Here is a 27,429-nt window from a genome sequence, read left to right as displayed (position 1 = left end):
AAGATATTTTCTTATTTTAATTTAAAAAAAAAATTAAATAAATCCTATTTAAAATTTATAATTAGGCTTTCTTAGGCTCATAGCGCCCAATTAAACTCAATTAAGTTCATTTAAAAACTACCCATTTTAAATTTAAACAAAATAAAATTTTATTTAAATTAAATTCATTTCCTAAAAAACATATTATTATTTTTTTTTTCAAGATCATGACACGAAATTAATAATTCAATTTCATACATTCAATTATATCTTACAGTCATATAATTTTTCATTATCGGATTTTCCACCGCCTCAATGCACATACTCATCACAAAATAAGGGTATATACATATATATATATATACACACACCCGCACACACAATAAATTAAAATAAGCAACTGAATTCGATTATAATCACTGCAACAAGGTAATCACCAAAAATGGCGGTGTACATAACTCCTGGTGAAGGAATTCTTTTTTACTTACAATGGCAATACAACGGTGTTTCACCTGCAAAATAGATTTGAGCAAGCCTTCTCTTTTGGCAGATTATGTTTAACTTGTATGCATCAAAGGGCAAAAAAAATCGATCCGATCAGCAAATCAATACTTTCCATAACTTGCACAATCAGCTCTTGCGAAACACGTGCAGGAAGCTGATTCTCATTAAGCTAATTCCAGTAACAAATTACATACAAAAATTATGAGAGAACTTTATACAACTTTTCCACCACAGTAAACCATATTTGTTGGCGGCACAGAAAGGGTAATGCAGCTATGGGTGCAGTTCCTTAGGTTGAGCTAAAAATTAGAATTCTCAATTGGCAACGAGAACAGACATGTACAACAAGGATTCTGCAATGAAAAAAAAAAAGCATTGGAAATTTTGAGCAAAGCACGCCAATGTAGAAATCAAGCCAAGCAGAAGTAGATATTTGACTCATGAAAGCAACATGCATGAAGATGTAATTTAAGGAACAGATGCTGTACATGGGTATGCTTTGGGGACTCCATTAATTGCCAAGACTTTTCAGCATAATTCAAACTTCACAATTAAGAATGTGAGCTATCAAAAATTTTAAACTGCTATTCATCTTTCCAACAATTTGATGGTATCTCTGCCATCAAATAACTGTATCAGGCAGCAACAACTCTTGGTAAACCAAAGATGAAGAAAATAGAAACGCGCACCTGAGAGTATCTAATATCACTCCTGCCATTGTCAAATGTCAAAAGAATGTGTATTTTGTGTACAAAAGAAGACTTCGCTGGTGTTCAACCTTATTCAATTAAGTAATGGCATTTCTGCATGACCAGTTGGGGGCGTGGGGGGTTTAATCAATAGTCTCAAAGATTCCATGATAGTGGTAAAGGAAGGCCGTTTCCAAGGCTCACTGCAACAAAGACATATTAGCAAAAATGTGGTGAGGCTAAGTTAGTGCGTGTAATAATTTGCTACATGAATTAAAAAAAAAAAAAAAAAAAAAAAAAAAAAAAAAAAAAGATGACTTTAAACTAACTTTGCCCAGCAAGCCTCAATTATGTTGGCAACTTGATGATTTAAATCCCGAGGAATTTCAAGCCTCTTGCCCTTAAATCCAACAGCTGCTACAACCTAAATTGAAAATAAGCAGATATAAGTTGATAAATTATAATAATATTCAACAATGAAATTATAAGAGACAAGAAATATTCTCTCATTGAAGTAATAACACATAAGGACAGCCATATATATATATATATATATATATATATATATATATATATATATATATATATAAAGCTGTTTTGCAACTGCTTAGCAAAATGGAACTTATATGAGCACCAGCAAGTGCACAGGTGTTGCTACAACTTCTAGACTTTCACCTTGCAAATATGAACATAAGCCTCGGATGGCAAAACTTACCCTATTTTAGCTACTAGCCCATTTGCTAAAAGCTGCCAAAACGCTAGAAATTGAAACCATTTATATCGAACATGAAACCCCAATTGAAACCAAAGAACAAAGACCAATGGATACCAATTTTTCAATAGGATATTTAGATGTAACTCTTTGCATCAAACAGTAATTCTTTATATCAATCCTCCTCAAGAAGGCGAAAGCTTTAGTGTGCAAGTCCAGTAAATTAAAGTCACTTCAAATGGAAGACAGCTTGCATTGTTTCAACCTACTTACTTATAGGGCAGCACTACTCTCTTGCAACAATTTCCTAAATATCAGTTTGTAATAACTTCCCCCCACCCTTTTGCATGAGCTAAAAGTGTCCAATAGAGAAAAAAATATATTTGCCAAATTGTGTTCCCTAATTCAAATGCAATAATACAATTTCAGAAAAACAAACCTGTGCAGGATTTAAATTGCTCCATGGTTGTTGCAGTGTTGCAAGCTCCCACAATATGACACCAAAACTGTATATGTCTGACTTCTCATTCGATGGTTCATCACGGAGAACTTCTGGAGCCATCCACTCAGGCTAATAAAGTGGAAGAGATATTATTAAGCTTGTATTCCAATAAACAGTGCCCGCCACCTTAAAATAAAGACCTAGTCAGGTTGCCAATTTTAACAGCACTTACAGTCCCTGCTGCTGACTTTGATGAAAGAAATGTGTTTGCTTTCAGACGAGAAAGCCCAAAATCACAAACCTGAATAAAGCAGAAAATGTGAGCAAAAGGACAATATGTGCATTGCCAGATAAGGAAAGGGGAGTGAAGGCAACAGAGAGAGAGAGAGAGAGAGAGAGAGAGAGAGAGAGAGAGACAGAGACAGAGACAGAGATTGGAAGCCATATATACAAAAGGCATCAGGTCGGATATATTTAGGCACTTAACTATACCCACTTGGATTATACAAAGTTTAGATATTCATTAACAGGTTTGGAACAAGCATGGATTTAGTACATCAGGTAGCTGCTACCTGGACATTCCAAAAATTTGAATACATAAATTACTAGTAAATACATCATTACATATTTTTATAGCATTACAAATCAACTTTTGGAGTATTACATTAGATGAAAGAGGAATTTAAATACTTGTATAGAATTATGAAGTCCTATAAAAATATATAATTACTAACTAAAAGCTTAGAAAATTTTAATACGTTTAGATAGTGTTAATAGGATTCAGGACAGGTACAAGTAACAAGGAAAAATCTCAGTAGGATTTGAGGTAGGTTAGGCTAACTAAACCACATTCAAGAATGGGTAAAGCAAATTTTATGGGTAATATATCCCATTGCCATTCCTAGCCGCATACAAACGCTTGCACAGTGCTGGTGTTCCAAATGAGATGCTAATAAAATTTTTCTCCAAATAAAATTTGTTAAGAAATGCACACAAGTTAACAACAATCAGTCTGTAATCTGTTTGGTATTATTTTAAGAGTTACTGTTAAGAAATGGTTTCTTAAATATATTAGTTAGAGAGTATAAAAATTGATTAAAAGAAAATAAATTTGACATGTTCTAATCATAAGAATACTAAAATAACAAAACATCTTTTTTTAAAACTGCATTTTCAATAGCATCAAAATGATACACTAGAAGCTATCAAATTCAGTTTTTTTCTCTCAAACAAATAGTTCCAACTTAGCAGCTTAGCAAGGCTTCACGTACAACAAATGAACAGAAAGGAATGCTGAAAACTCATATTCCTAGTTCACCTATCAATCAAGTGGAAATCAGTAACCTATTTGGCAAATATAAGGAGTTATTAATCCTACCTTCACTGTATATTTTTTGTCAACCAATAGATTTGGAGATTTTAAATCTCTATGAACTATGGGAGGATTGCGTTTGTGGAGATAATTCATACCCTTTGCCTGAGAAAAGCAATATCAACTGAATTAGCTGACATAACTCGTGATTTTAGCGCATAGCAAGTTGAAAACAAAAGAAAAGGAAAACTTTTTTCTTTTAAAAAAATGAAATTTCCATATGCATACCACATCATAGGCCATACTCAACCGGCGCCTTTCATCCAATAGCTCTCTTGCACCAGACTTATGCAAGAGCCTATACAAGCTACCTCTACAGTGAAAACCCAAGAATTCAGTTTTTTTTTAACTTCTTAAAGAAATAAATATATGCACATAAGAATATACAGAAATATTTCAAAAATTATAAGCAAATATTTCCCACACATTCCACATTATAAAAGAAATAAAGGAAGCAGGGGTATTTCCACGGGGACAATGAAGAACCTTGATAAATATTCTGTTACTATGGATAAGTTTGGGGGCTGAGTAACCGCACCCATGAAAAGAACTATGTTTGGATGTCGTAGGCGTTTCATTATTGCAACCTAACAAACAAAGGACAAGAAACTAAACAATCAAATCAAAACCAAGAAGAGAAATCTCAAAATTCTGGCCAACACATACCTCCCTCAAAAATTCCTTGAAGCGTTCAGCATCAAAATCTTGCTCCATAAGAATTTTCACAGCAACCTCCTGTAAATAACCCAAACATTTTTTAAAAATTTATAACCTATATAAGGAGACAGAAGAAAGAGGAGGACAAAAGATATTAACACCAAATCTACTATTTAAACATATAAATTCTGAAGTTAAAATTACTATCAACTAAACACAAAAAAAAAAAATAAATTCAGAACAGAGTTCAAGAAAATTGACATAAGGGAAAAGCAGAACCAAAGAACCATACATTGAACTTAAAGTTGAAACAAAAATACACATACAGACATTCACACGCATGCATATTTTTACATACAACAGCATTAGCATATATTGGTAATAATATAGAAGGAAAGATTTTTGCCACAAACTTGAAGTAGAACCAAAAAGTGAAAAAAGAGGTGCCTTCTTGCAAAAATAACAATTACATACACGCATGATTAATTAGATATCAGAGGTACATCACTTTTGATGTGAACAATTGGAATTCAGGGTCTCCATTATCGTCTGAACAAGTAGCATAATCACATATCACATCACTATAGTAAATATGGTGGAAGTAAAATGCAGGATAATAATACATGTAGTATTTGAACTTTCTGACCAGTATCATTAAGGCATTAATATTCATTTGGACATGAATTTGACCAAAATTAAAACCACTCCAATTAAGATTCTCATACCAAAGTTACAAAAGCTTAAATTTCCATATTACTTCAGAAGCCATTCAATGGTCAAGTAAATTAACTGCTTAAATAAGTTTCACTTCCACATTCGTGCAGATGATCATAAAAATAATATAATCACACAGAGTTCAGTATGCCAGAATAAGAAATTAGAAAGCTTTAACCTTTCTGCGCCATTGTATATGGACACAGATGGATGCACAATTATAAAGCTTACCGAGCCATGCCAATCAGCACGGTGAACAGTTCCAAAAGAACCTGAAAATAGACAATACATCTTTCAGTACAGTAATTCAGCCTCCAACAAAATATTAGGGTCAATTGATGTACCTGCTCCAATTCTCTCTTTCAGAATGAGATCACTCCATGGAATGTTGAAATCCTCCACATCAAGTGAAAGCTCATAACTAGTTTTACTAGAAAACAGTTGACTACCTTCAGAAAACCTTGAATTTTTACTAGTATCCACTCTCTGAGCAGACAATGATAAAATTGGTTGCACGTCTCTATGCCCCATAGTTGGGATATGCTTTAAATAGATGGGATCTTTCATCATGTTTGTTGACTGCTTAATATTCTGGTAAGGATTATATGATCCAAAATTTTGAGCATTTTCATCTTGAGCACTTGTTCGATCAACTTTCCTTGGCAGAGGTAATTGAGAAATTTCACTACTATTGATTGGGATTTGCACAAGGTTATCTTTATCTGCATTTGTCCTCTCAATTTGCTTAGGATACATAGAGAATCCAGGAGCTTCTTCATCAAGAACAGTAGCTGCAACAACAGTAGTCAACAGCACATGAAGAAAACTATAAACCAGATTGATATCAAAACACACGTCTAATAAACCAGACAAATACATCCAACAAGGAATCAAACATTAATGAAGCAAGAAAAAAATAATTAAATTGCATTTCTCAGCTTGGAGTTTTTTCTATCAACTTCAACACAACATTAATGCATCAATTGATCACAACATTTTTTTTTTTTTAATTAGTAGCAGCCACTTCTCATCCCAATTTTACACAGACAGAAGGATGTGAACTTCAAAATAAGCAGGTTTCACTAGTCCATACGAAAGTATAAAGCAGTGTATCACTATTTTTTTATTAGTAGCAGCCTCAACTTCTCATCCCAATTTTACACAGAGAGAAATGTAAACTACAAAATAAGCAGACTTAACCATTTTCCAAAGGTTAGTAAAGTCCGTAATGAAAGTATCAGAGAAAAGGTAGGAGTGGTGCTAATTGAAGATAAGTTGAGAGAAGGGAGATTGAGGTGGTTTGGTCATGTGAAGCGTAGACATACGGAGGCTCCAGTTAGACAAGTAGAGCACATTAGGTTAGAGGATAGAAAGAAAAAAAGGGGTAGACCTAAGTTGACTTGGAGGAGAGTAGTACAACACGACTTAGAAGCATTACACATTTCTGAGGATTTAACCCAAAATCGTTTAGAGTGGAAAAAGCAAATCCATATAGCCGACCCCAAATTTTTGGGATAAAGGCTTAGTTGAGTTGAGTTGAGTTGAGTTGAGTTGAGTTAACCTTTTTCCAAAGGATTTCAATAATTAGATCTGTATATTGCAGATGTAGCCATGGAGGCAGAAATTTAGAAAAGTTTAGTTCATTTTCAATTCTTTTCCCTTGAAAGTGAACTAGAAAAATATCACATCAGATATCATAGAGAGGCTCTGCAGCCAAAGAGATAAAAAAACACAGAACAGTGCATAATCATTCTAAGTATAGATAACACATTCTCTAAGCATCATGATTACATGATAACCATCCAACTTTCATTCAACGTGGAATCAACAAAACTTCTGTTCAACAGCTAAAATGTCAGTACCACCATATATAGAGTACTATATGTAACAACATAAAAACACACACAAATAAATATAAGCAGCAACTAAATTGTACTCTGCAACCAAGTCTACAACGAGCTTAGGGGAGACATCAGTTTATATATATATATATATATATATATATATATATATATGTATGTATGTATGTAAATTTACATGTAACTTCAATAGTATATGTATCATAAAAAATACCCCATTAAGAATGCTAGCTTGATGTGTTCTACTACATATTTGTTTAGTAAATTCATAAATTCTGTCCTCCTCTGATTTACAAAATAACTTGGGATAACCGAAAAAGCAAAGAATGGCTAATGATTTTGAAATTGAGGAAAAATATGGGATGTTATATCTTGATATAACTTGGCATTTATCAGACTCCAAACAGAGAATTGTTGTACAAATAATCATTTCATGCAATAAATTCAAATTTTGCCATAAAGGCATATAATATAACCAATTGCTAATATGAATGACATAGTCAACACTATAAGATAAGCTGCTCATTGAGAGAGAGAGAGAGAGAGAGAGAGAGAGAGAGAGAGAGAGAGAGAGACTGCATCCAAAAGGTAAAATGATAGTATCCACTCTCCAGAGACAAGTCACAGCAATAGGGATTTGCATACTTCTATACGACGGGTTTTTTCTTTTTCTTTTTTTTTTTTTACCATTACCTGCCAAAGCATCATCAAATACAATATCAAGTGATTGGCAATCCGAGAAGTACTGTTGGGCCAAAGACCTGAAATCAATGGTGGGTTCAGCTGATTTCATTCGGGGAAAGCGCAATGGTGAAGAAATTGAGATGGAAGAAGGACCATTAAGCAATGAATCAGGCTCACATAAACAACCTGACTTCCCCACCAAGTCAATTAGATACTCCCTGAAATGGAGAAAATGTATATTAATTGATGTTGCTTAGACATTGATGCAGTAAAAATAAAAAATGCAGTCTAGACTACAAATATTTCTATACCATCACAAAACACTAGAAAATATTACTCAACTAATGTGGTTCAGAGGAAAACGAATAAAGGATAGGAAACAAAGCTACAGCAGAAGATATCCCCAGGAGCCCAGCAATATATTAACTTAGAGAACTTGCATTCAGCTTTTCACAATGTGCAAAACAACCATCAAGTTTTTAATTTGGTGTATTTACCTAGAAAATATACTTCAAATGATTTTCTCTCAGGTTCTATGCATTATAACTTCATAAGAGTTTTGGAACATATTCAGCCCAAATGCCCACTACAACATAATGCTCCATGACTCAAACATGCCAGTGATATTAAATTCAAGAGATGTAGCAAGTAATTATTCTCTCAAGAAAACAAAGAAAAAAAAATTGTAACATATAGAGGATGTCAAAACTTTTGACCAAGCCTAGTTCACACATAATGAATGCACATCAGGTAATGGTCATATTCTAGGTATACATTATGAAAAGACCATGACAACCAACAAGACTACCTGTCAAGCCCAAATCGCACAAGACATGAGGAAGCATCATCTTTTTTACAGTATTTGCAGCCTCTTGCAATTCGACATGGCAAATCAATTGTGTCAGCAAGCACCTACACAGGTTTCATGTAAATGGACATCAATCCCTTTCTCCTTCCAAAGAGAAGTTACAAACCACAACAATTGGAAGATCAAGAATATTTAGAGACAGCTTTTGTTATACTTAAAGATGACTTATAAAATATTGTAATTCCTTAAAAGTTGCATGTAAAGACTATTTAGTATTGAGACCTTACCTTGAATAATAATGCTCGATGTCTGCATAGACCCACAGATAGGCTGCCTATAGGAGCCACAATGGATCCCAAGCAATTTTTTAGATCATCACTGCATTTCCTCCATCTGGAGATGAAATCATCTTCTGCCACATTGGTTGAACCCCTTACGATAACAATAAAAACTTCATTAACAATGTATTATAAAGAGCCAATTAGAATTTTGCTTAAATAAGAAGTAGAACACACCCCATGCGATTGCAGACAAGCTTTGCCAACTGTTCAACTACCTCTTTTGTAGTTATACAGCTGCAAGAAATGCTGTGGACCCTATTTTGGAGCTCCTTCAGGCTTGGATCACTTCGTCGATCAATTAAAACCACTTCCAACGAAGAACCAGCACTAGGATCAACAGACTTTAATGACTCAATAGAGGGAATACGACCATTTTCTAGCAAATTAGTGCACACAGTCCACACATATGGATCCAGTCCACGAATTTGGTAAAATCCATCAGGAATTTTGTCAAAGTATGATAAGCAACCATTCACCTGATGCACAACAAAATTAATGAGGTGCATTTGCAACCACAAAAACCAATATGCAATGAGAAAACAAATCAGCAATGAAGATGAATGACTATATTAAAATTAGAAATAGAAAGAAAAAAAATAGAGAGAGCGAAAGGACTAGGAATATCTGAGCTTTCCATTTTCTAAGTTCAACAGACTGACACATACGGTATTAATAAAGTAGGAAAATTGCAACATTTGCACACTTTATTAAGCTATTTAAAGCTGGATGACACTTTGACAGCCATTAACTGGAACTTCCAGGTCATAAGTGGTGCACCGTTGGAACGAGTTGTCATTGTCAAAGCAACAGAAATTTAAAGAGAACAAAAAACAAAAAAACCCTGGATATAAGTCAAATTAGCAACCTCCATTTGAAGAGCCTATTTGATATTGAGGTTAAAGCTTGAAGCTGCCTTTATGGAGGGGAGACACAAAAAAAAAAACCTCTGATGCTATTGGGAAAAGTAATTTAAGACAATTGTTTTGTTATTTTGAAATTCTTATTATTAAAATATTTCAAATATAAACTAAAATAAAAATTTTAATGGTCTCTAATAAACATATTTAAGATAATCTCAACTGCAACTCAAACAGCAACGCCAATCAAACCCAAGTCCATGGAAATTGGATCATATACCCCACCCCAACCCCCCCCCCCCCCCCCCCACCCCCAAAAAAAAAAAAGATACTGGCATGATAAGAGCCAATGCCAATATGATAATAATATGATGGAGGAACTTCCTTCTCTCCTCCACATTGATGGTAACAAGTGGAGAATAAGAGAGACATTAAGGATGGACCTGATCCATCAAAGTAAGCCATCATTTCCAAGGATGGATAACACTAGTCTATTAAAGTAAGAATTCTAGGTATGGAGTAGAAAAAAAAGAGGAGGTGTGAAGGAAGAGTGATGTTTTCATGTTTACATGAGCAACAGTTTATGCCTTGAGATTTTCAACCAAAAAAAAAAAATGTTCAACAAAGGTCCTAAGCGTCTTTCAAAGACAATAATTACAAAGCAACAAAATAATAATAATAATAATAATAATAATAATATAAACATCAAGTGGCAGTATTGCCAAAGTGAGATTTTGTTAGTACCATAACATGATTTTTTTGCACTTGAATATTGAAAAAGTTTCCCTCTTATTAAATCAAAATTAACTTTTATATTTTGGAAGTTTTATCTTTGATTACTGCTAATAATATTTCCTTCTATGAGTGCCTTTCCAAAATTGAATAAGCATTTCTAGTCGAATTTCATGTAAGGATTTTGTTATGAACCAGATTCTCCATCACAGAAAGATTAGAAATTAGAGAGGAAATAGAGAGAGAAAGGGAAGAAGGACTAGAAGAAGAGAGAAAAGAAAAGAAAGCATAGAATTTAGGATAGAAGAATGAGAATTTCATTGATAATATTCTGGACTAGAGAAAATTGCTGTTATTTATACAGCTTTAGATCTCTCTAATAACTGTTCCCACTACTCTCTAACTAATTACTAGCTGACTCTACTAACTTCCATACTATTCCTTTATTACAATTTCAACCGCAGAGACTCCCTATTTATTTTCAACACCCCTTATTCTTCTTAGTCATAACATTCCCCACTTCTTCAAATCATTCTAGACCTCAAGAATGAACAAGGGAAACTGCAATATACACTGAAACTGTTGCCTCCATACCTAGAAAATTAACAACAATATTCAGCATCAAGAAATGTCAATGTATTCCAACATTTTGGGTTTCATATTGAGTGGCTTCAGGAAAGACTTCTGTTGAAGCAGCATAATGTAGACTCCACTCAAATATACCAAGACCAGAATGCCAATCAGTTTCCTTCGTCATAGTTGCTTTTCTTTCTCTGCCTTCTCCATCTTTCAAATACATCTTCTTCAAGAATTAAAGGTACAACTTTCTTCAGAATTAATTTCTTCTTCAGCCTTCTAGACATCTCCCTTTTATCCTCTATGGAAATTAGGAACTCACAAGAATAGAACTCACAATCATGGTCCTTTTGAATTAGTGAGCTCAATCCATCCCCATGGCTCCAAGAAATTTCAGATTTGCAAACTGTGGGTTGTGCAGCTTGAATCTCCAATATTGCTATTTTTTTATCTTCGATTTCTAACTGAGGCTAAATCACCCTTTGTATCATTGAGGAAAGGACTTTCACTTCATATTCAACTCCTATTTTCCCTACTGCATAATCTGGTTGGCCCCCATCACCTTTTTCAGCTTTTTTCTTCTTAAAATCCTCACGAACACTAAAAGTGTCAGCAACAAAATCCTGCTCCATCTCAGTGCCCTTGTCATTCTTATTGGGAACTTCACTAGAGGCATCTTGGTCGTCATTTGGCTCTTGATCCTTTGGATGAGAATTAAAGAAGTCTCCGGGAGTGGGCAACAGTCCTCTCTTATCAGAAACCTTGTTCTCAGATCTGGCCAATTCATCCTCATTGTTGCGGACATCTTTGCCTTATCTTTCATCATAATATTCATAAAGGCTCGCACTTCCTCTCCAAATACCTTATCATCTATGATAGATTGCCTTATGTTCTCTGTTAATCCATTCATCTCTTCCCTGAGTTCCTTGGCATTCTTCTGCACATTTTCTTGGAGAATCTTTATCCATTCTTCTAGCTCTGCTGCCCTAACCATTGGCTAACTACCACTGACCTAGCCAGAATTCCGACTCCCAAGAACTGAAAATTGATTCAGTCCCACTCGTCACAAGCTCTACCAATATTACTATTAACTGAGTGTGAAGTGGGAACCCTAAAATCACAGTTATAGCTGAGGAAAAGAAGAGAAATAGAAAACAGAGGAGAAGAGAAAATGTTCTTAACAGTTACATCAAGAAAGGAAGAAACAGAGCGCGAGAAAAGAATTTAGGAACTTTCTTGATATTTCTAGAACTTGGAAAGGATTATGGTTCCAGAGAAAGAAGGAATTAGGGAAAAAAGTGGAGACAGAACCAGAAAGTAACATAAGAAGAAAGAATTTGATTCAATAATTCAAGAAAGAAAAAGGAAGAAGATGAAACAGGTCTTGTCAAGAAGGCAAGAAGAAAATAAAGGGAATGAAGGGAAGAAATCTCAGGAAAAGAGGAAGAAGAAATTGAGGGAGAAAAGGAAGAAAGGGAAGAAATTTTAGGGAAGAGGAAAAGAAGGAATAGAGGGAAAGAAGAGAGTAGAACAGAGGAAAACCTGGAAGTCTGGAATTTTGAAAGACTACCATGAATCTGCTCAGGGTTGCGACTCCAGCAGAAAGGGTTGGAAGCAAACCCATCTCAGAACATGTAACCAAATTCTCCATCACAAAGAGATTAGAAACTAGAGAGGAAATAGAGAGAGAAAGGGAAGAAGGAATAGAAGAAGAGACAAAAGAAGAGAGTAGAATTTTAGGAAAGAAGAATGAGAATTTCAATTGATAATATTCTGGAGTAGTTTCTCTAATTACAATAGCTGTTATTTATACACCTTTAGATCTCTCTAGTAACTGTTCCCATCACTCCCTAACTAATTCCTAGCTAACTCTACTTTCATACAATTCCTTTATTACAATTTCAACCCCAAAGACCCTCTATTTATTTTCAACAACTCTTATTTTCCTTAGTCATAACAGATTTTTTTAACCATTTTTTGTAATTTCATGTGTTCCTTAAAACTATTATACTTTTGTATACAAGAAGATCACTAAGGTTTAGTTGTTGTTGTTGTTGTTGTTGTTGTTGTGTCTATATATATATATAACAATTAAAAGAATAGTAAACAAATCTGAATTTTTTCATTGTGTTTTCTCTCTCTATGCCTCCCTCCCTTAAAAATGCCTATGATAAATTTTTTATCCATAAAATTCATTCCATGTTAGCAATGTGGCATGTGGCCCTCCAGATTGTCGCAAGGGTTTTGTGGTCGCCAGACGGTTCTCAACGAAGTGGGAAAAATGAGGAGTCGCCACTTTAATTTTGAGACAAATTAAAGAAAACCATTTGTAAAGATTAAAAACCACTTCGAAAACAGAGATTCTAGGTTCGGGGTCTGTATACGGGTGGGGAAGGTGTTGGGCACCCCATCTCGTCCCTCAACGAGGGTAAGCAGATTTAATGTTGTGCTCTTTATAAATTGAAACTGATAATCTGAGAGTTAGAATGATGATGTTAATCCTTTGTACTGATAAAATGAATGTTTGATACTTCACTATTACGGGTTGCCCAAGAGCACGAGTACATGAGATGACCCTTCAGTGAATAGGTGTTGTGTAATAGGTATTTTGGAGATTAATATGAATACTAAAGTTGTGATATTCTCAGGGGAAATTTTTGTCCCATAAATATGAGTGCCTTGAGGAGGACTATCCATCGGGCCTCAACCTAATATTCGAGATACTTTGGGAAGAACTCTCCACCGATCCCTTGGTGTATTAAGAATTTAATTTGAGAGCTCGGGTAAGAAGTCTCCCCCAATCTCTTAGTAGAATTTAAGCTAAGAGAATTCGGGTAAGAACTCTCTCCGATCTCTTAATGTATTCTGTTAAAATTTAAGCGGAGGATTTTGGGTAACAACTCTCCCCCGATCTCTATATATTTTGTTAAGATTTTGGCTGAGAATTCGGGTAAGAAATCTCCCCCGATCTCTTAATATATTGCGTTAAAAATTAGGCTGAGTTCGAGTAAGAACTCTCCCCCGATCTCTTAATATATTGCGTTAAAATTTTGGCTAAGAATTCGGATAAGAACTCTCCCCCGATCTCTTAATATATTGCGTTAAAAATTAGGCTAAGTTCGGATAAGAACTCTCCCCCGATCTCTTAATATATTTATAAGAATGGCGTTTTATAAGAACTTCGAACTAGGGATTCGGCTAAAGGGTCTTTCTTGATCCCTTTTATATGGGAACGAAATATCGAAGACACAAGAAACCCCTGTGAAAAGCTTTTCCTGGCCTACGGGATTTTATAACTAGATGGTGTACATTAGACAGAACTCCTTGCCGATCTTCCGCATAATTGTTTTATCCGAACTTCGTCTTGATTTCCGATCTCTTGTCTTATCATCTGAGCATATTCTAGGTCCCGATCTCATAGCTGATTTTCCATTTCGGCCCCTCTAGCCTAGTGTGATCTTTCTATGACCATCGGAGTTACGTTCACTTTCCTATTTATTTGTTAAGGTACTCCTGCCTATACTCTTTAGAGTATTTACGAGTCGCCAATGACTCAAACATCTACTCTCGAAACGGGGTGACGGTAAATGGAATTTACGAATGAATAAAAAAGAAGACAAAAGAAATAACTACGGGCTAAGATAACCTATTCTGAGATTTAGTGTAACTGGATATGTAAAAAAAAACTTGAAAAAACAAACCAAAGATATTCAACAAAATAACAATTTAGACGCTTACCTATGGAAAGTTGGGGAGACAGGCGAGCTGACTCCGATATCCACAAATCTTAGAGAGCTGAAGGCAGACAGCCGAAGAACTTGAGCTTACCCGAGGTAATGGGGATAAAACGGAATGAAGTTAAGCTCAGAGGGCAATGCACAGATACTAAAGTGATGGGAATGAGGCGGAGTGAAGATGGGTTCACAGGGTAGTACACATATATTGAAAATGAAAATCACAAGATTTGGAGCTCTTTGAAATGAAATACTTCAGAAAACTGATTTCTAAAGTTTCTCAACACTTTGAGAGCTTCGAATGACAAGCAAAAAGACTAAATCAAAGTCCAGAGTCTTTCCGCGATAATCACCACCTCTCTTCCTTTCTACGGTATTGCATACAGATATTTATAGGGAATGGGTGCTCAAAGTGAAGGGTCAGGATTACATCAAGAGGAGACGGAAGGTCTAGATTCAAAAGGACATAATCTGATGTCTGGGAATTAAAGAGAATCAAAATTGAGGGTTAGGATTTCATTTAGAATTTCTGTCCTTTCATCTCTTAATCCAACGGTCAAGGGTCTCGCCTTACAAAGTGGATCCAAAGGCTGGGAACAAAAGGCACCAAATTTGTCATCTGCTTTTAATCCGAGGGCTCCAAATCCATCCTTACAATTATAATCAACGATGTAGATCGACATGTACAGGGATGCTTTAACCATTTGGCGTCTGACAGCTAAGAGGGGGTCCTTGCAAATGAGATGTGTGGTTAGGATCAAATCATGCCTGCAATGCTTTAACTAACCCGGATCTAACGGTGAAGGGAGTTAGTTGAAGGTCCCGACCGGAAGTTATTCAACCTCTCTGAGTTCTCCGATCTCTGTAGGTAGTCCCTTGTTTCTTCCGATCTTATTGTGACTTACTCATCTTAAAATTATTATTCCGATCTTTATCTTCTTTTGCATCCAGTTCCTTTTACTTCCTGATCTCTCTATTTTCCAACTTCCTACTCCATCTGACCTGTATCGGTCAAAGCAATAAATTCTTCGATTAGCGATGAACCCGCTTCGAGTTCCGCAATAAATGTCAGGGCCCTACATATAGGCAGTAATAGGAAGTCACCTTCACACTTCACTTTTCCTTCTCCAGTTTATTTCCAATGCACTACTTCCCCGATTCTAGCTTTTCCGACGGTAATTCTAATTATGATGGCCATTTTGATCTTTTTCCGACTGTTTCCTTTGCTCCTCGCCTGAAAATTTATAACCCCGGCGATCGGAGAGCCATGAGAACATCATCTAATGACAACGAGAGAACTGGACTAATTTACCAATGAAGGTCGAAAGTGACGGCCATGTCGATTTCGAATTGGTCTACTGGTACGATCGGTAGACCGATCTCAGACAAGAGGACTGCTAATTTCAATCTTGATGTCGGTGACCGCCTCTTTAAGTTCATTTAGCTCCCAACTATATCGGGCGTCCCGACTGCAGCTCGGTTCTGGTCAATGACATTGGCGATGACTCTACTCAATATCATGAGAGTCATAGTCACCCTATATGAGCTGCACATTATATCCAATATTTGTGACTGGCTTTCTGATCAAATATATTTTTTGATTCAGCCACAAGACTAGGCTTTGACATAGGCCCATCGTGCGACATTTTGAGTTTGAAAGTAGTCTGAGTTTGGTAGAATGTAGTGTACGGATACTTGTAATTGTTGATCATGAAAGATCGCCCAAATGACGTAATCTGATCTTTTGGAATAAAATGATATTTTATTTGAAAATTTATTTTGTTTTATTATTGCATTATTTTTCGATCCCTTTTAATTGTGTCTGATCTAATCCCACCAAATGAACTCATAAACCGATCTCTTTTATTCGATCTCTTTTCCGCGCTTCTGGAATTTTCTCGGGGCACTGGTCAGATCTCGCCTATCGATGTAGCATTTAATGCACTAGCGGGTATAAATAGATAGGGGGTAGCCATTCGCAAATCATGCCACTTTCAGTTTCTCTTATCGACATCAAATTTTCTCTCGTTTTTCAAGTTTTTACGGCACCAACACTCCGGTAAGAGCTTTAATCTTTTTCCAACCAATTTTCCTTTTTATTTCGTGAAAATGAGTGGTACCAAGGGTCAAAAAGCTGCGAGCCCGCTTTCCGTCCATTTTTCGTAAACGTCGGAAGAAGGCGACACGATTAGACCAAGAGGGCTATCCAGCACAGCCATCATTCCAGTTACTGGTCCAGCTACCAGACCGAAGCGAGGAACGTCTTCGAGAAAGGAGAACCTGCCACTTGATAAACTGCCGTCAATCCTTAGAGAGATTGATCTCCAATCTATAAGTCAAGAATACAATCTGCTGATCGACTCTTTTGAACTGATAAAATGCCATGGCGATCTTCGGGCCGATCACTTCTTTGAAGAAGGCGATCTTATCATAGTGTACGAGGAGCAGCTGAAGTCCGGGATCCGTTTTCCCTTTGATGGATTTTACAAGGCCGTCCTGAAATTCCACCATGTCTCGATAGCTCAAGTGCATCCAAACTTCTGGCCAATTTTAGTAGCCTTCAAAGGTCTCTGCCAAGCCAAGAGACTGGAGCCCACGGTTAGGGTCTTTGCCGAGCTGCATAGGCTTGCCCGAAGAAAGGATGACGAATTTTGATTTTTTCAGGCAAAGCCGAACTGCGGGCTTTTCACCGATCTCTCTTCTTTACTGAAGAACTGGAAGGATCGATTTTTCATCCTTAGGAGCAAGGATCGAAACGGCTTTGAGTGGATCCCACGTAATTGGAATTATTTGGTCCTCCAAGTTCCTAAGAAGCTTACTTTAAATAAAGACGAAGACGCCATGGTGAAAGAATTAAAAGCTCAGGCGGCCACTCATAAATATTCGTGCTTAGATGCGGTCATGGCCGAATTGAAATGATGGATGATGCGGCTAATCTCCCTTGAAGATTACGAGCTTCAACTTTCTAACCTCGGTCCTGCGACCGGTATAATCCAGATCTCTAGTCTCTCAATCTTAGCGAACTCACTGACTTCTTCTTTGTGCAGGTATGGCGGGTGGTGACGCTTTCAAAGAGAGCAGCAAGCGAAAGAGGGAGGTCTCCCGAAAGGTACAAGCGATGAAAGAGGCTAGTGCCGCCGCTGCTCAGACACCTCGACGAGACTTGGTAGAAGTACCGAGCTCCCCTCCTCGACCTCAGGAGCAGCCGGTCTAGGAAGCAGAGTTCGTCGTCTCTCCACCTCAGCAGATTGAATATCCACCTCCTCCGATCTCTTCTAATGTAGAAGGGGAGTCTTCTGGTCCTACTGTTAGAACGCTCTGCCAAGGAGCTCAACTCCTTATCCAATTGCTGGAACGAAACCGCTCAACCCAAGAGAATCCTGGTCTAGCCAAGGTCATGGGCGCCTCCATCTGTTTCCAAGAAGATCAGAACCGGTTGGCTGAAGAGAGTATTGATGATATTTTAACTCAAACAATGAGTTTGGGCTTGGAGGCTATTGCAAACCAGAACGTGATCAGAGAAAAAGCCAACATCTTAAAGAAGGAAGTTCTTAAGGCGGTCCAGGATGCGTCGACTGCAAAGGCTCAGCTCTCCACTGCCAATGATTACATTGTCAAACTGGAAGATCGGATGAAGTATTGCGAAGAGAGAATAACTGAAGTGGGGCGAAAACTTGAAGTCACCCGGGCTGGTCGATCTGCCAATCTCGCTGGTTTTTCCAAGGAACTTCGAGCAAAGGAGGAGGAGCTCCAGGCAAAGGAGGAAGAGAGCATTACAAAAGAGGCTAGGACATATGTGAACGCCCATAGCGACCTCTTGTCCAAACTAAAGAAGCGTTATCCTGAGGAAGACTTTACCTGGATGGATAAGCTCATCTCGGCGGCCGAAGAGGACAGCGATGAGGAGCACGAGGGTGAGGAGAGAGAGAGGAATGTAACTGGGGAGCAAGGTGGAGAAGACCCCCCTGCTAATTGACTTGTATATTTTTATTTTGAAATGAATTGAAATATTTTATGTTCAATTTCTTGATAATATCGGAAAGCATCCAAACCAAATTGTCTGAGTACTTACTTGATTGAATGCAGTTGAACATTAAACTTGAGAGCGACTATTAATCATAATATATCAAATTACTCCAAGAGATCGGAAAAACATTACACGTAAACATGAAATCAGACGGAGCCATGACCAAATATCGAATGGATCTTTAGAACATTAGAATTGCAAAGATTTGAAAATGACTTGAACTTTTTAAGGTCGGAATCATTATTTAGAGACCAGATAAAACCTTAACTTCATTTGAGGAATATCTAGGCAATTCAAGCAAGAAGTCTGATCACAACATTAGTCAAATGGAATTTTTTGGTATTTGTACATAGAGAGATCGGAGAACAACTGTGGGCAAGATTGGATGGTCCGGAGATCCAATATTGACTCGAACTCATCGGGTAAAGACCAAAGGATCGGAAAGCAATCTAACTTGAGCGTGAGATCGATTTGTTTCAGAGACGAGCCATTGGTAAGTTCGGAAAAGCTAACTGTGATCGGGACATCGGTCGAGAACGGATAATAAAGTTTCAATTTTAAAAGAACCTTGCCTTCGAAGGTCGGCCAAAATATGGTGTACATAGATTCGAATACAATTGACACAAATTTGCAAGGCTGTGTATATGATTCCAAAAAAAATTGAAGGCATTAGTTATAATTTAAATTTTAGCAAAGTTTTGGATTTTTTTCTTCTTTTTAGCTTTAAGCCTTAAAAATTACACCTATTTTTAATTTCCCCCAAGCAAAACCAAATGCTAAATGTTTGAGATGTTTATCATGAAATTTCAGTTCTATATCCCATTTGGGCTGTGATGGGGAGATTAATCTTCTTTTATTTAGTTCATCCAATTGCCAAAAGATATGTATCATTAATAGGATAGTTCCATAAGGATTAATTAATTCTATTTATCTGGTGTAAAAAGGAACACAACAAAAGAAAATAATATTAGTGAATAGTGAGTCAATGCGTAGTTATTAAAGGCGCGCCTTAGGCTCAAGGCTCATTAGGCTCAAACCTTGGCGCCTTATGCGCCTTTGTTCCAGGCACAAGGTTCTAGAAAGGCATGCCTTCTAAATTTCTATTTTTAGCTAGCACTTTCTGTTAGGGTTCAACCCTAATTCATCCTCTGAATGCAAGATTGAAAACAGATTTAGAGAATAGAAATAGATGAGAAGAGAATTTAGATTTAGAAGAGAAAAGAAAAGAGTAGAATCAGAGAGAGAAAGTTTGTTATTGATTCATTAATGGAATGAATGAATACAGATGAGGATCTTTCCTTTTATAGAGCAGATACACAACCATCGTGACAGATTCGATTTTCCTTAATCGTGACTGTGTTCGATTAATCGTGACTGATTCAGTTCTTCCTTAATCGTGACGGTCAGTTCTCAACATTTCCCTCCAAAATATTATATAATAGATTATTATACCAAACATTATTATTTCTCTTCTTCCTTCTATAATATGTAACAATACCCCCCCCCCCCCCCAAGACAATCTTCTTGTCCCCAAGAAGATTTGAAGTCAGAAAATTGGCTCTGGATAAAAGACTGATCTTCCCATGTAGCTTCCTCCTCGTGCAAATGAAGCCATTTAATGAGGCCTTGAAGGACTGTTCTGTTGCCTAGTTCTGATTCTTGTCTTCAACACCCTCTCAGGAGCTACCACAATCATGTCATCCTGAAAAGTGGGAAGATCTTGGACTACAACATTACCTTCACCTACTTTTCTCTTTAAGAGTGACACGTGAAAAACAGGATGAATGGATGCTGTGGGAGGTAACTTCAATTTATAAGCAACAGAACCCACTTTAGCCTCTACCTGGAATGGACCATAGAACCTTGCTGCTAGCTTGAAATTCTTTCTTAGAGCCACTGATGTTTGTCTGTAGGGCTGCAACTTAAGGTAAACCCAGTCCCCCACTTCAAAAGTCCTCTCAAACCTCTTTTTATCTGCATACTGTTTCATCCGATTCTGAGCCATTAATAGATTGTCCCTAATTAGCTGAGACATGTTCTGCCTATCCTTCACAAAGTCAACAACAGCACCTACAACAGTATTATCCAAAGGCAGAAATGTCAAGGGAGGTGGCTTATAACCATAGAGAGCCTCAAATGGAGTCATTTTCAAGGAAGAATGATGGCTAGTATTATACCACCACTCGGCCAATGGTAACCACTTGGCCCAAGAATGTGGTTGTTGATAACAATTACACCTCAAGTACCCTTCCAGACTTTGGTTTAGCCTTTCAGATTGACCATCTGATTGGGGATGGTATGCTGAAGCATAAGCCAATTTGGTTCCCAACAACCTAAATAGTTCTTTCCAAAAAGAACTAGTAAAAATCTTATCTCTATCAGAGATAATAGTAATAGGACAACCATGTAATTTGAAGACAAAATCCAAGAATAATTTGGCAACATTAGAGGAAGAAAAGCGATGCTGAAGTGGCAAAAAGTGAGCATACTTAGTAAATTTGCAAATAACCACAAGAATGGTGTCTTTGCCTTTGGACTTTGGCAACTGCTCCACAAAGTCCATAGTGATGTGCTGCCAAGCTTGATGAGGAACAGGCAAGGGCTGTAACAGCCCAGGGGTGGCACAAGTCTCAACCTTACACCTGGCACAAACATCACAACTTCTTACCCACTCAACTACTGCCTTAAGCATCCCAGGCCAAAAGAAATGCATGCTAAGTCTCACTGCAGTAGCATTAATTCCTGAGTGTCCTCCTAAGTGTGAGTTGTGATAGAGAGCTAATAAATGCTCCCTCAAATGTCCTGTTCTGCCCACATAAAGTCTGTCTTTGTAAAACAACAATCCATCTTTCAAAGAGTACCCAGGATGTGCATTTGCATCAATAGAAAGGTGAGAAATTAAGTCATTAGCTTGCTTATCAGTAGCATAGCTATGAATTAATTGTGACATCCAAGTAGGTTGCAGAGAAGAAGAATGCAAGGCCAGTAAAGTAGCTTCCAAAGGTGCAGGTCTCCTAGACAGGGCATCTGCCACCTTATTATCCACCCCTCTTCTGTATAGGATTCTGTATTGCAGACCCAGCAATTTAGAAACCCCTCGGTTGCAAGTTAGTATGCAACCTCTGCTCTAACAAATGTTTGATACTTTCATGATCAGTCTTTATGAAAAAGGGTCCCTGTTCCAAGTAATGTCTCCATTTTGACACAGCAAATGTTATAGCCAATAATTCCCTTTCATAAACTGATAAAGACCTTGTCCTAGGACCAAATGCCTTAGAAATGAAGGCAAGTGGATGCCCATCCTGCTGCAGCACAGCTCCCATACCCATACCACTAGCATCAATCTCCACTATGAAAGGTTTTGTAAAATTTGGCAAGGCTAACACAGGAGCTTGGGACATAGCAGCCCTAAGTTGCTCAAAGGCCTGTTGTGCTTTCTCATCCTATTGAAATGCATCTTTTTTGAGTAAATCAGTAAGGGGCTTGCTAATTATTCCATAATGAGGAACAAATTTCCTATAGTAGCCAGTTAATCCCAAGAAACTCTTGAGTTCTTTAACTGATTTGGGAGTAGGCCAAGATATCATGGCTTGTATCTTAGAAGGATCAGTTGCTACACCTTTGCCAGAAATAATGTGTCCCAAATAATCAATCTCATGCTGCCCAAAAGAACACTTGCTAAGCTTAGCATACAGCTGCTGTTGTTGTAGGATTTTAAACACTGCTTCTAGGTGCTGCAAATGCTCTTTCCATGAAGAACTATATATCAAAATGTCATCAAAGAATACCAAAACAAACTTCCTCAGCAAAGATTGAAAAATGTGGTTCATAAGAGCTTGAAATGTGGCTGGAGCATTTGTCAACCCAAAAGGCATGACAGTAAACTCATAGTGCCCATGATGTGTTCTAAAGGCTGTCTTATGAACATCTGAGGGATTCATTCTAATTTGATGGTATCCAGCTTTCAAATCAATCTTAGAAAAGATTGAAGCACCATGAAGCTCATCTAGAAGATCATCTATAATAGGAATTGAAAATTTATCTTTAATGGTGAGATCATTCAATCTTCTGTAATCAACACAAAACCTCCATGAGTCATCTTTTGTCTTGACAATCAACTCTGGAGAAGCATAAGGGCTGTTACTCGGCTATATGACTCTACTCCCTAACATTTCTTTCACCAATTTTTCTATTTCAGTCTTTTGGAAGTGTGGATACCTGTATGGCCTGATATTAACAGGCTGAGCAGATGGCAGTAAAGGAATTGAGTGATTATGGCTTCTAAAAGGTGGCAACACTTTAGGATCCTCAAATATACAATGGAATTTGTCCAATAATAGTTGCAAATCCATAGGATAAGTAGTAGAGGATAAATTAGTTGCCATGGCGATTTTCAACATTAGACCCTGCCTGGAGAAATTTGTAGACGTAATAATGGGGTTTGAAAGTCTCCTCCTTCTTATGAACTAGCTTACCACAGTTCATACAATTCAAAAGTGTTTCTTTGTGGAGTAGCATCTGTGATTCCTTGTAATGTAATCATTGTACCGACCACATGGAAACCGATGAGGAACTCTCAAAGTCAAATAAAATTGGATTAAAAGTTTTCACCAATCAACTCCAAGTATTATATCAAAGCTCCCCATATCCAGAACTCAAGTCAAAGCAGAAAGAATAATGATGCATTTTCCGATTAAAATTAGGATTGATACAAGTCTTTGGAAATTCTTACGCCATCATTCTTTCAAAAGCAGTCACATCTACTATGGGCACCTTCAAATCCCTTGCTACTTTAACATCTAAGAAGCAATGAGTGCTGCCAGAGTCAATTAAAATCAATAACTCCCTGTTCTTATGCTTCCCTAACACCCTTATAGTTTTTATCACCTGTCTACCCTCAATAGCATGTACAGAAAGGGTTATCTCATCTACTTCTCCATTTCCATTTCCTTCCATAACATCATGCCACACTTCTTCCCCATCTTCCATATCCTGCCCTTGCATTTGAAATGCAGATTCCTCATATTCACCAGTTGAATAGCCATCACCGATTTACATTTGCTTACATTGATGACCGTGAAAGTACTTATCTCCACATTTAAAGCGGGGCCTTGGTTGTCTAATGTTGTTGGAATTAGGTGCGATATTAGGATTTGGTCTAGTAGCGATTTGGTTGTGAAGCTTGGTGGTTGCAAATCTTGGTTTTTGGGTGGAGATGGGTTGTTTCAGTTATTATTTTGATCGAATTGGGTGGTTTGGGTGCATAAGGAAAATTTTGATAAGTTGGGGCAGATTTGTAAGGAAAAGATGATGATGATGGAACAAAGGAAGTTCTGCATGCTCGTAGGTTACAGTGAAAGAATTAGGTTTCTTACTACAATTAAGTAGCTGTTCTTGAAATTTTGCAATTTCAAAAGCATGGGCAAGGCTAGTAGGTCTCATCATTCTCACCATAGGTCTAATGTCATCTCTTAATCCTCCAATGAAACCAGAAAGGAAATAGGCTTCTCCCAAACTAGGCATCACCCTTTCCAACCTTATTCTAATATCCTCAAACTTATCCAAGTATTCTTCAATAGATCTCTCTTGTCTCATCTTCATAAATTCTTCTACAATATCCTCTAGCCCTTCCTCTCTAAATCTTCCACACAATTCCCTTTCAAAATCATCCCAAGCATGAGGTCCATCCCCCTTTATCCAATTGTGATACCAGGCATCAGCCCTATATATTAAAAACAGGCTAGCAATTCCTACCATTTGATCTTTAGGTACTCTATACACCTCAAAGTATTTGACACATTTCCTAACCCAAGCCCTAGGTTCCTTCCCATCAAATGTCACTAATTTGACTTGAGGCAAGATCTTTGACATACCTTCATTGTCTGCTGTAGATCCAGCATTATTATCTTCTTTCTGTTGCTGATTCCCATTCTCGTTTGGTTTGGGCAGAATTCCCTTCCTCCGAGAGCAACAACGATTCTGAGATCCAACTACTTCATTTTCTCGATTATTTCCCTTACTTTTATCCATCATAACAATCGCAAACAAGGATCGCATCTCCTCCAAGATCTTGTCCATTTTGCTTAATTTCTCCCCTCAATTCTTCCTTATCCTTCTTCGATACCTCTTGCATAACCCTAATCTGTTCCTCCAATTCAGCTATTTTAGTGAATTAGTTGAATCTGAGTAACTACTCGGATCTGGTCATCCTGCGACTGCCAGAATCACAATTGCAGATCTAATCCCGTCGTAACCTTGCTCTGATACCAAATTGTTAGGGTTCAACCCTAATTCATCCTCTGAATGCAAGATTGAAAACAGATTTAGAGAATAGAAATAGATGAGAAGAGAATTTAGATTTAGATGAGAAAAGAAAAGAGTAGAATCAGAGAGAGAAAGTCTGTTATTTATTCATTAATGGAATGAATGAATACAGATGAGGATCTTTCCTTTTATAGAGCAGATACACAATGATCGTGACGATTCGATTTTCCTTAATCGTGACGAGTTCGATTAATCGTGACTGTCAGTTCTTCCTTAACGTGACTGTTGATTCTCAACATTTCCCTCCAAAATATTCTCTACTAGATTATTCTGCCTAACATTATTATTTCTCTTCTTCCTTCTATAATATGTAACACTTTCATTGGAAAAAAGCACTACCACTTAAACTTGATATTTGTGATTTATAAAAATGACGCATTAGGAAGTTTTTGGAATTAGTATCACTGGAAATAATTAGTCATCAAAATCTCATCAAACCAACAAACCCAATTCAAAATATACGCCAAAGGAAAAAAAGAAGAGCATCACATTTATTTGACTTTTATGCATTTTTTAAATTTTTTACTTTTACGCCTCACCTTGCTCAAGTGCGTGCCTTGCGCAAGTGCGTGCCTTGCGCCTAGGCTCCAGGACTCCTTGGCACTTTAGTGCGTCTTGAGCCTTTAATAACTATGAGTCAATGGAAATACTTCCAAAAAATAAAAGCAACTTTGATTTAGTTCAAGAAGCATCAACTTTATCTATTAACAAGTTCAATAAATATGTTGCTCTCGCACTAACAAATCTCTCTCTAGCAAAAATTACCACTCTAAGGATTCATCCTATCAAAGGATATGGTTTTGCAAACACAGAACTTACAACAGCCAGCATCCATTAATATCTTTTGCTAAGGATCAACTACTAGAATTGTTTTTAGCACCAAACAGTATTTCCAGCTTTATTGAATTTGATAATTAGATACCATTTTTTTTTTCTTTTCTTGTTGTGCTTGCACTAGCAGGAATTGAACTCTCTAATTTCAACATCCCTTTATCAACTTCAGTGGTAAAACTACCATCATCCTTGACCCAACTCAAATTAACCACACTCAATATGCCTCTTACAGATTCTACTTTAGTAAACTCAACCTCCTTTGCATATGCATCATCTTCCATGCCAACTAGCAGAAACATTCAAAATCTGAGATCATTCTGCCGTAAATTCCAAACTCCAGGACCCAAGAATACTTCATATCCTAGGATGAAAATTTAGCATTTCAACAATCATGTTTATTAAACACCGTAATGACTGAAGATGCATCATATAGATTAGATTCTCAACAATAAAGAAATTAATCCATCTATAAACTAAGCATTTTCTTCTTATAAAAATAAAAGTCCAGGTCTATTTCACTATTGATTGGACAATATTAAATTACACTACCTCATTAACCAATCAGCATAAATGATCTACATGTAAGTTGTCCAAGCAAACCTATCTGAAAATATCAACATTTCCATTGCACTCAAAGCTTTTTCCAATCAGATTTGCAACCTAAATCACAGAAGCATACATGCCAAGACAATATATTCCCATATCCCCACAAACACAAACCAAAACACAGGTATCGCACATGATAAATAAGCATAATAAATCCTACCCAAAACCGATGAGACAGGGCCTCAGGGGAGTTGGAGCTAGTCGACAGCACCGCGGATTCATCAGGCATCGGATCCAAAAAATTCGGATCATCGGCACAAGTCGCCTCTGACGACAACCTCAAGGCCAACGCCAACTGCAACTGGTAACTCTCCTCCGTCTGCTGCGCCCAGCTCTTCCCAGATGATCCAGTACCCGTCCCCGTAATCACCGCCACATCCACCGCTCTCACTCTCATCAAATTCCCATCCTCATGCATGTTTCCATAAGCCTCAATCTCATTCCCGCCAGCCGTTGACAGTGTCGGCGCATAACACTCTCCAGACAACGAACTCTCACCGAAACTACTCCCGCTTGATTGCCTTTGCAATCCGATCGACGAGTACAAATTCAAATTACCAATCCTATTACTATTCGCTTGCTGATTTACTTTGTGATCACCGCTAGCGTCCCAATCCAAGCCTCTATCCGGCTTTAGTTTGTTGCCCTTGGAATCACTGGAAATAGACGGGTCGTAGTACGTTGGTGGTGGTGGCGGCGCCGGAGCCGGCGCTAGCTGCTCGTCGGGGTACTGGCTAAGAAGTGTATAATTTGATCTTCGACCGGGCATTTCCATGGAGATCTTTAGTTGAGAATTTCTGAGCTCAAAGAAGCGTCAAAACCCTAAATACAGCCATATTTTGGAGTATGGCAGAGGTGAGCTGAACTTGGTTTGTTAAATTTTCTTTTTCTTTTTTTCCTTTCTCTCTCTAGACCAGAATTTTGGGGTTTTTTTTTTTTTTTTTTGTCCCTTACGCCCCCCTCTCTCTCTCTCTCTCT

General features: G+C 37.3%; 1 protein-coding gene across 1 annotated transcript; it reads right to left on the bottom strand.

The window, feature by feature from the left end:
• Positions 1-366: 366 nt before the first annotated feature.
• Positions 367-27,429, bottom strand: LOC110663707 (serine/threonine-protein kinase CTR1). The gene is made up of 16 exons (XM_058143612.1): positions 26,612-27,429; positions 8,936-9,237; positions 8,708-8,852; positions 8,421-8,524; positions 7,622-7,830; positions 5,414-5,860; positions 5,301-5,341; positions 4,365-4,433; positions 4,185-4,285; positions 3,927-4,011; positions 3,705-3,803; positions 2,559-2,627; positions 2,324-2,455; positions 1,502-1,596; positions 1,173-1,375; positions 367-836 (listed from the first exon to the last, which is right to left on the bottom strand). The coding sequence occupies exons 1-15, from the start codon at positions 27,224-27,226 to the stop codon at positions 1,267-1,269; spliced, it is 2,622 nt and encodes an 873-aa protein (XP_057999595.1). The 5' UTR covers positions 27,227-27,429; the 3' UTR covers positions 367-836; positions 1,173-1,266.

This window comes from Hevea brasiliensis, chromosome 3 (assembly GCF_030052815.1).
Source record: "Hevea brasiliensis isolate MT/VB/25A 57/8 chromosome 3, ASM3005281v1, whole genome shotgun sequence".
NCBI lineage: Eukaryota > Viridiplantae > Streptophyta > Magnoliopsida > Malpighiales > Euphorbiaceae > Hevea > Hevea brasiliensis.
Note: the sequence above shows the minus strand (reverse complement) of the source record. Positions and strands in the feature narration are given on the sequence as shown.

What these genes read in the sequence shown, in the direction of transcription:
- LOC110663707 (XM_058143612.1), bottom strand. Translation starts at nt 27,226, where the DNA reads ATGGAAATGCCCGGTCGAAGATCAAATTATACACTTCTTAGCCAGTAC. An exon ending in TCAAGGAATTTTTGAGGGAG is followed by an intron (nt 4,286 to 4,364) that starts GTATGTGTTGGC and finishes TTTGTTTGTTAG; the next exon opens with GTTGCAATAATGAAACGCCT. An exon ending in CAAAGTCAGCAGCAGGGACT is followed by an intron (nt 2,456 to 2,558) that starts GTAAGTGCTGTT and finishes CCACTTTATTAG; the next exon opens with CCTGAGTGGATGGCTCCAGA.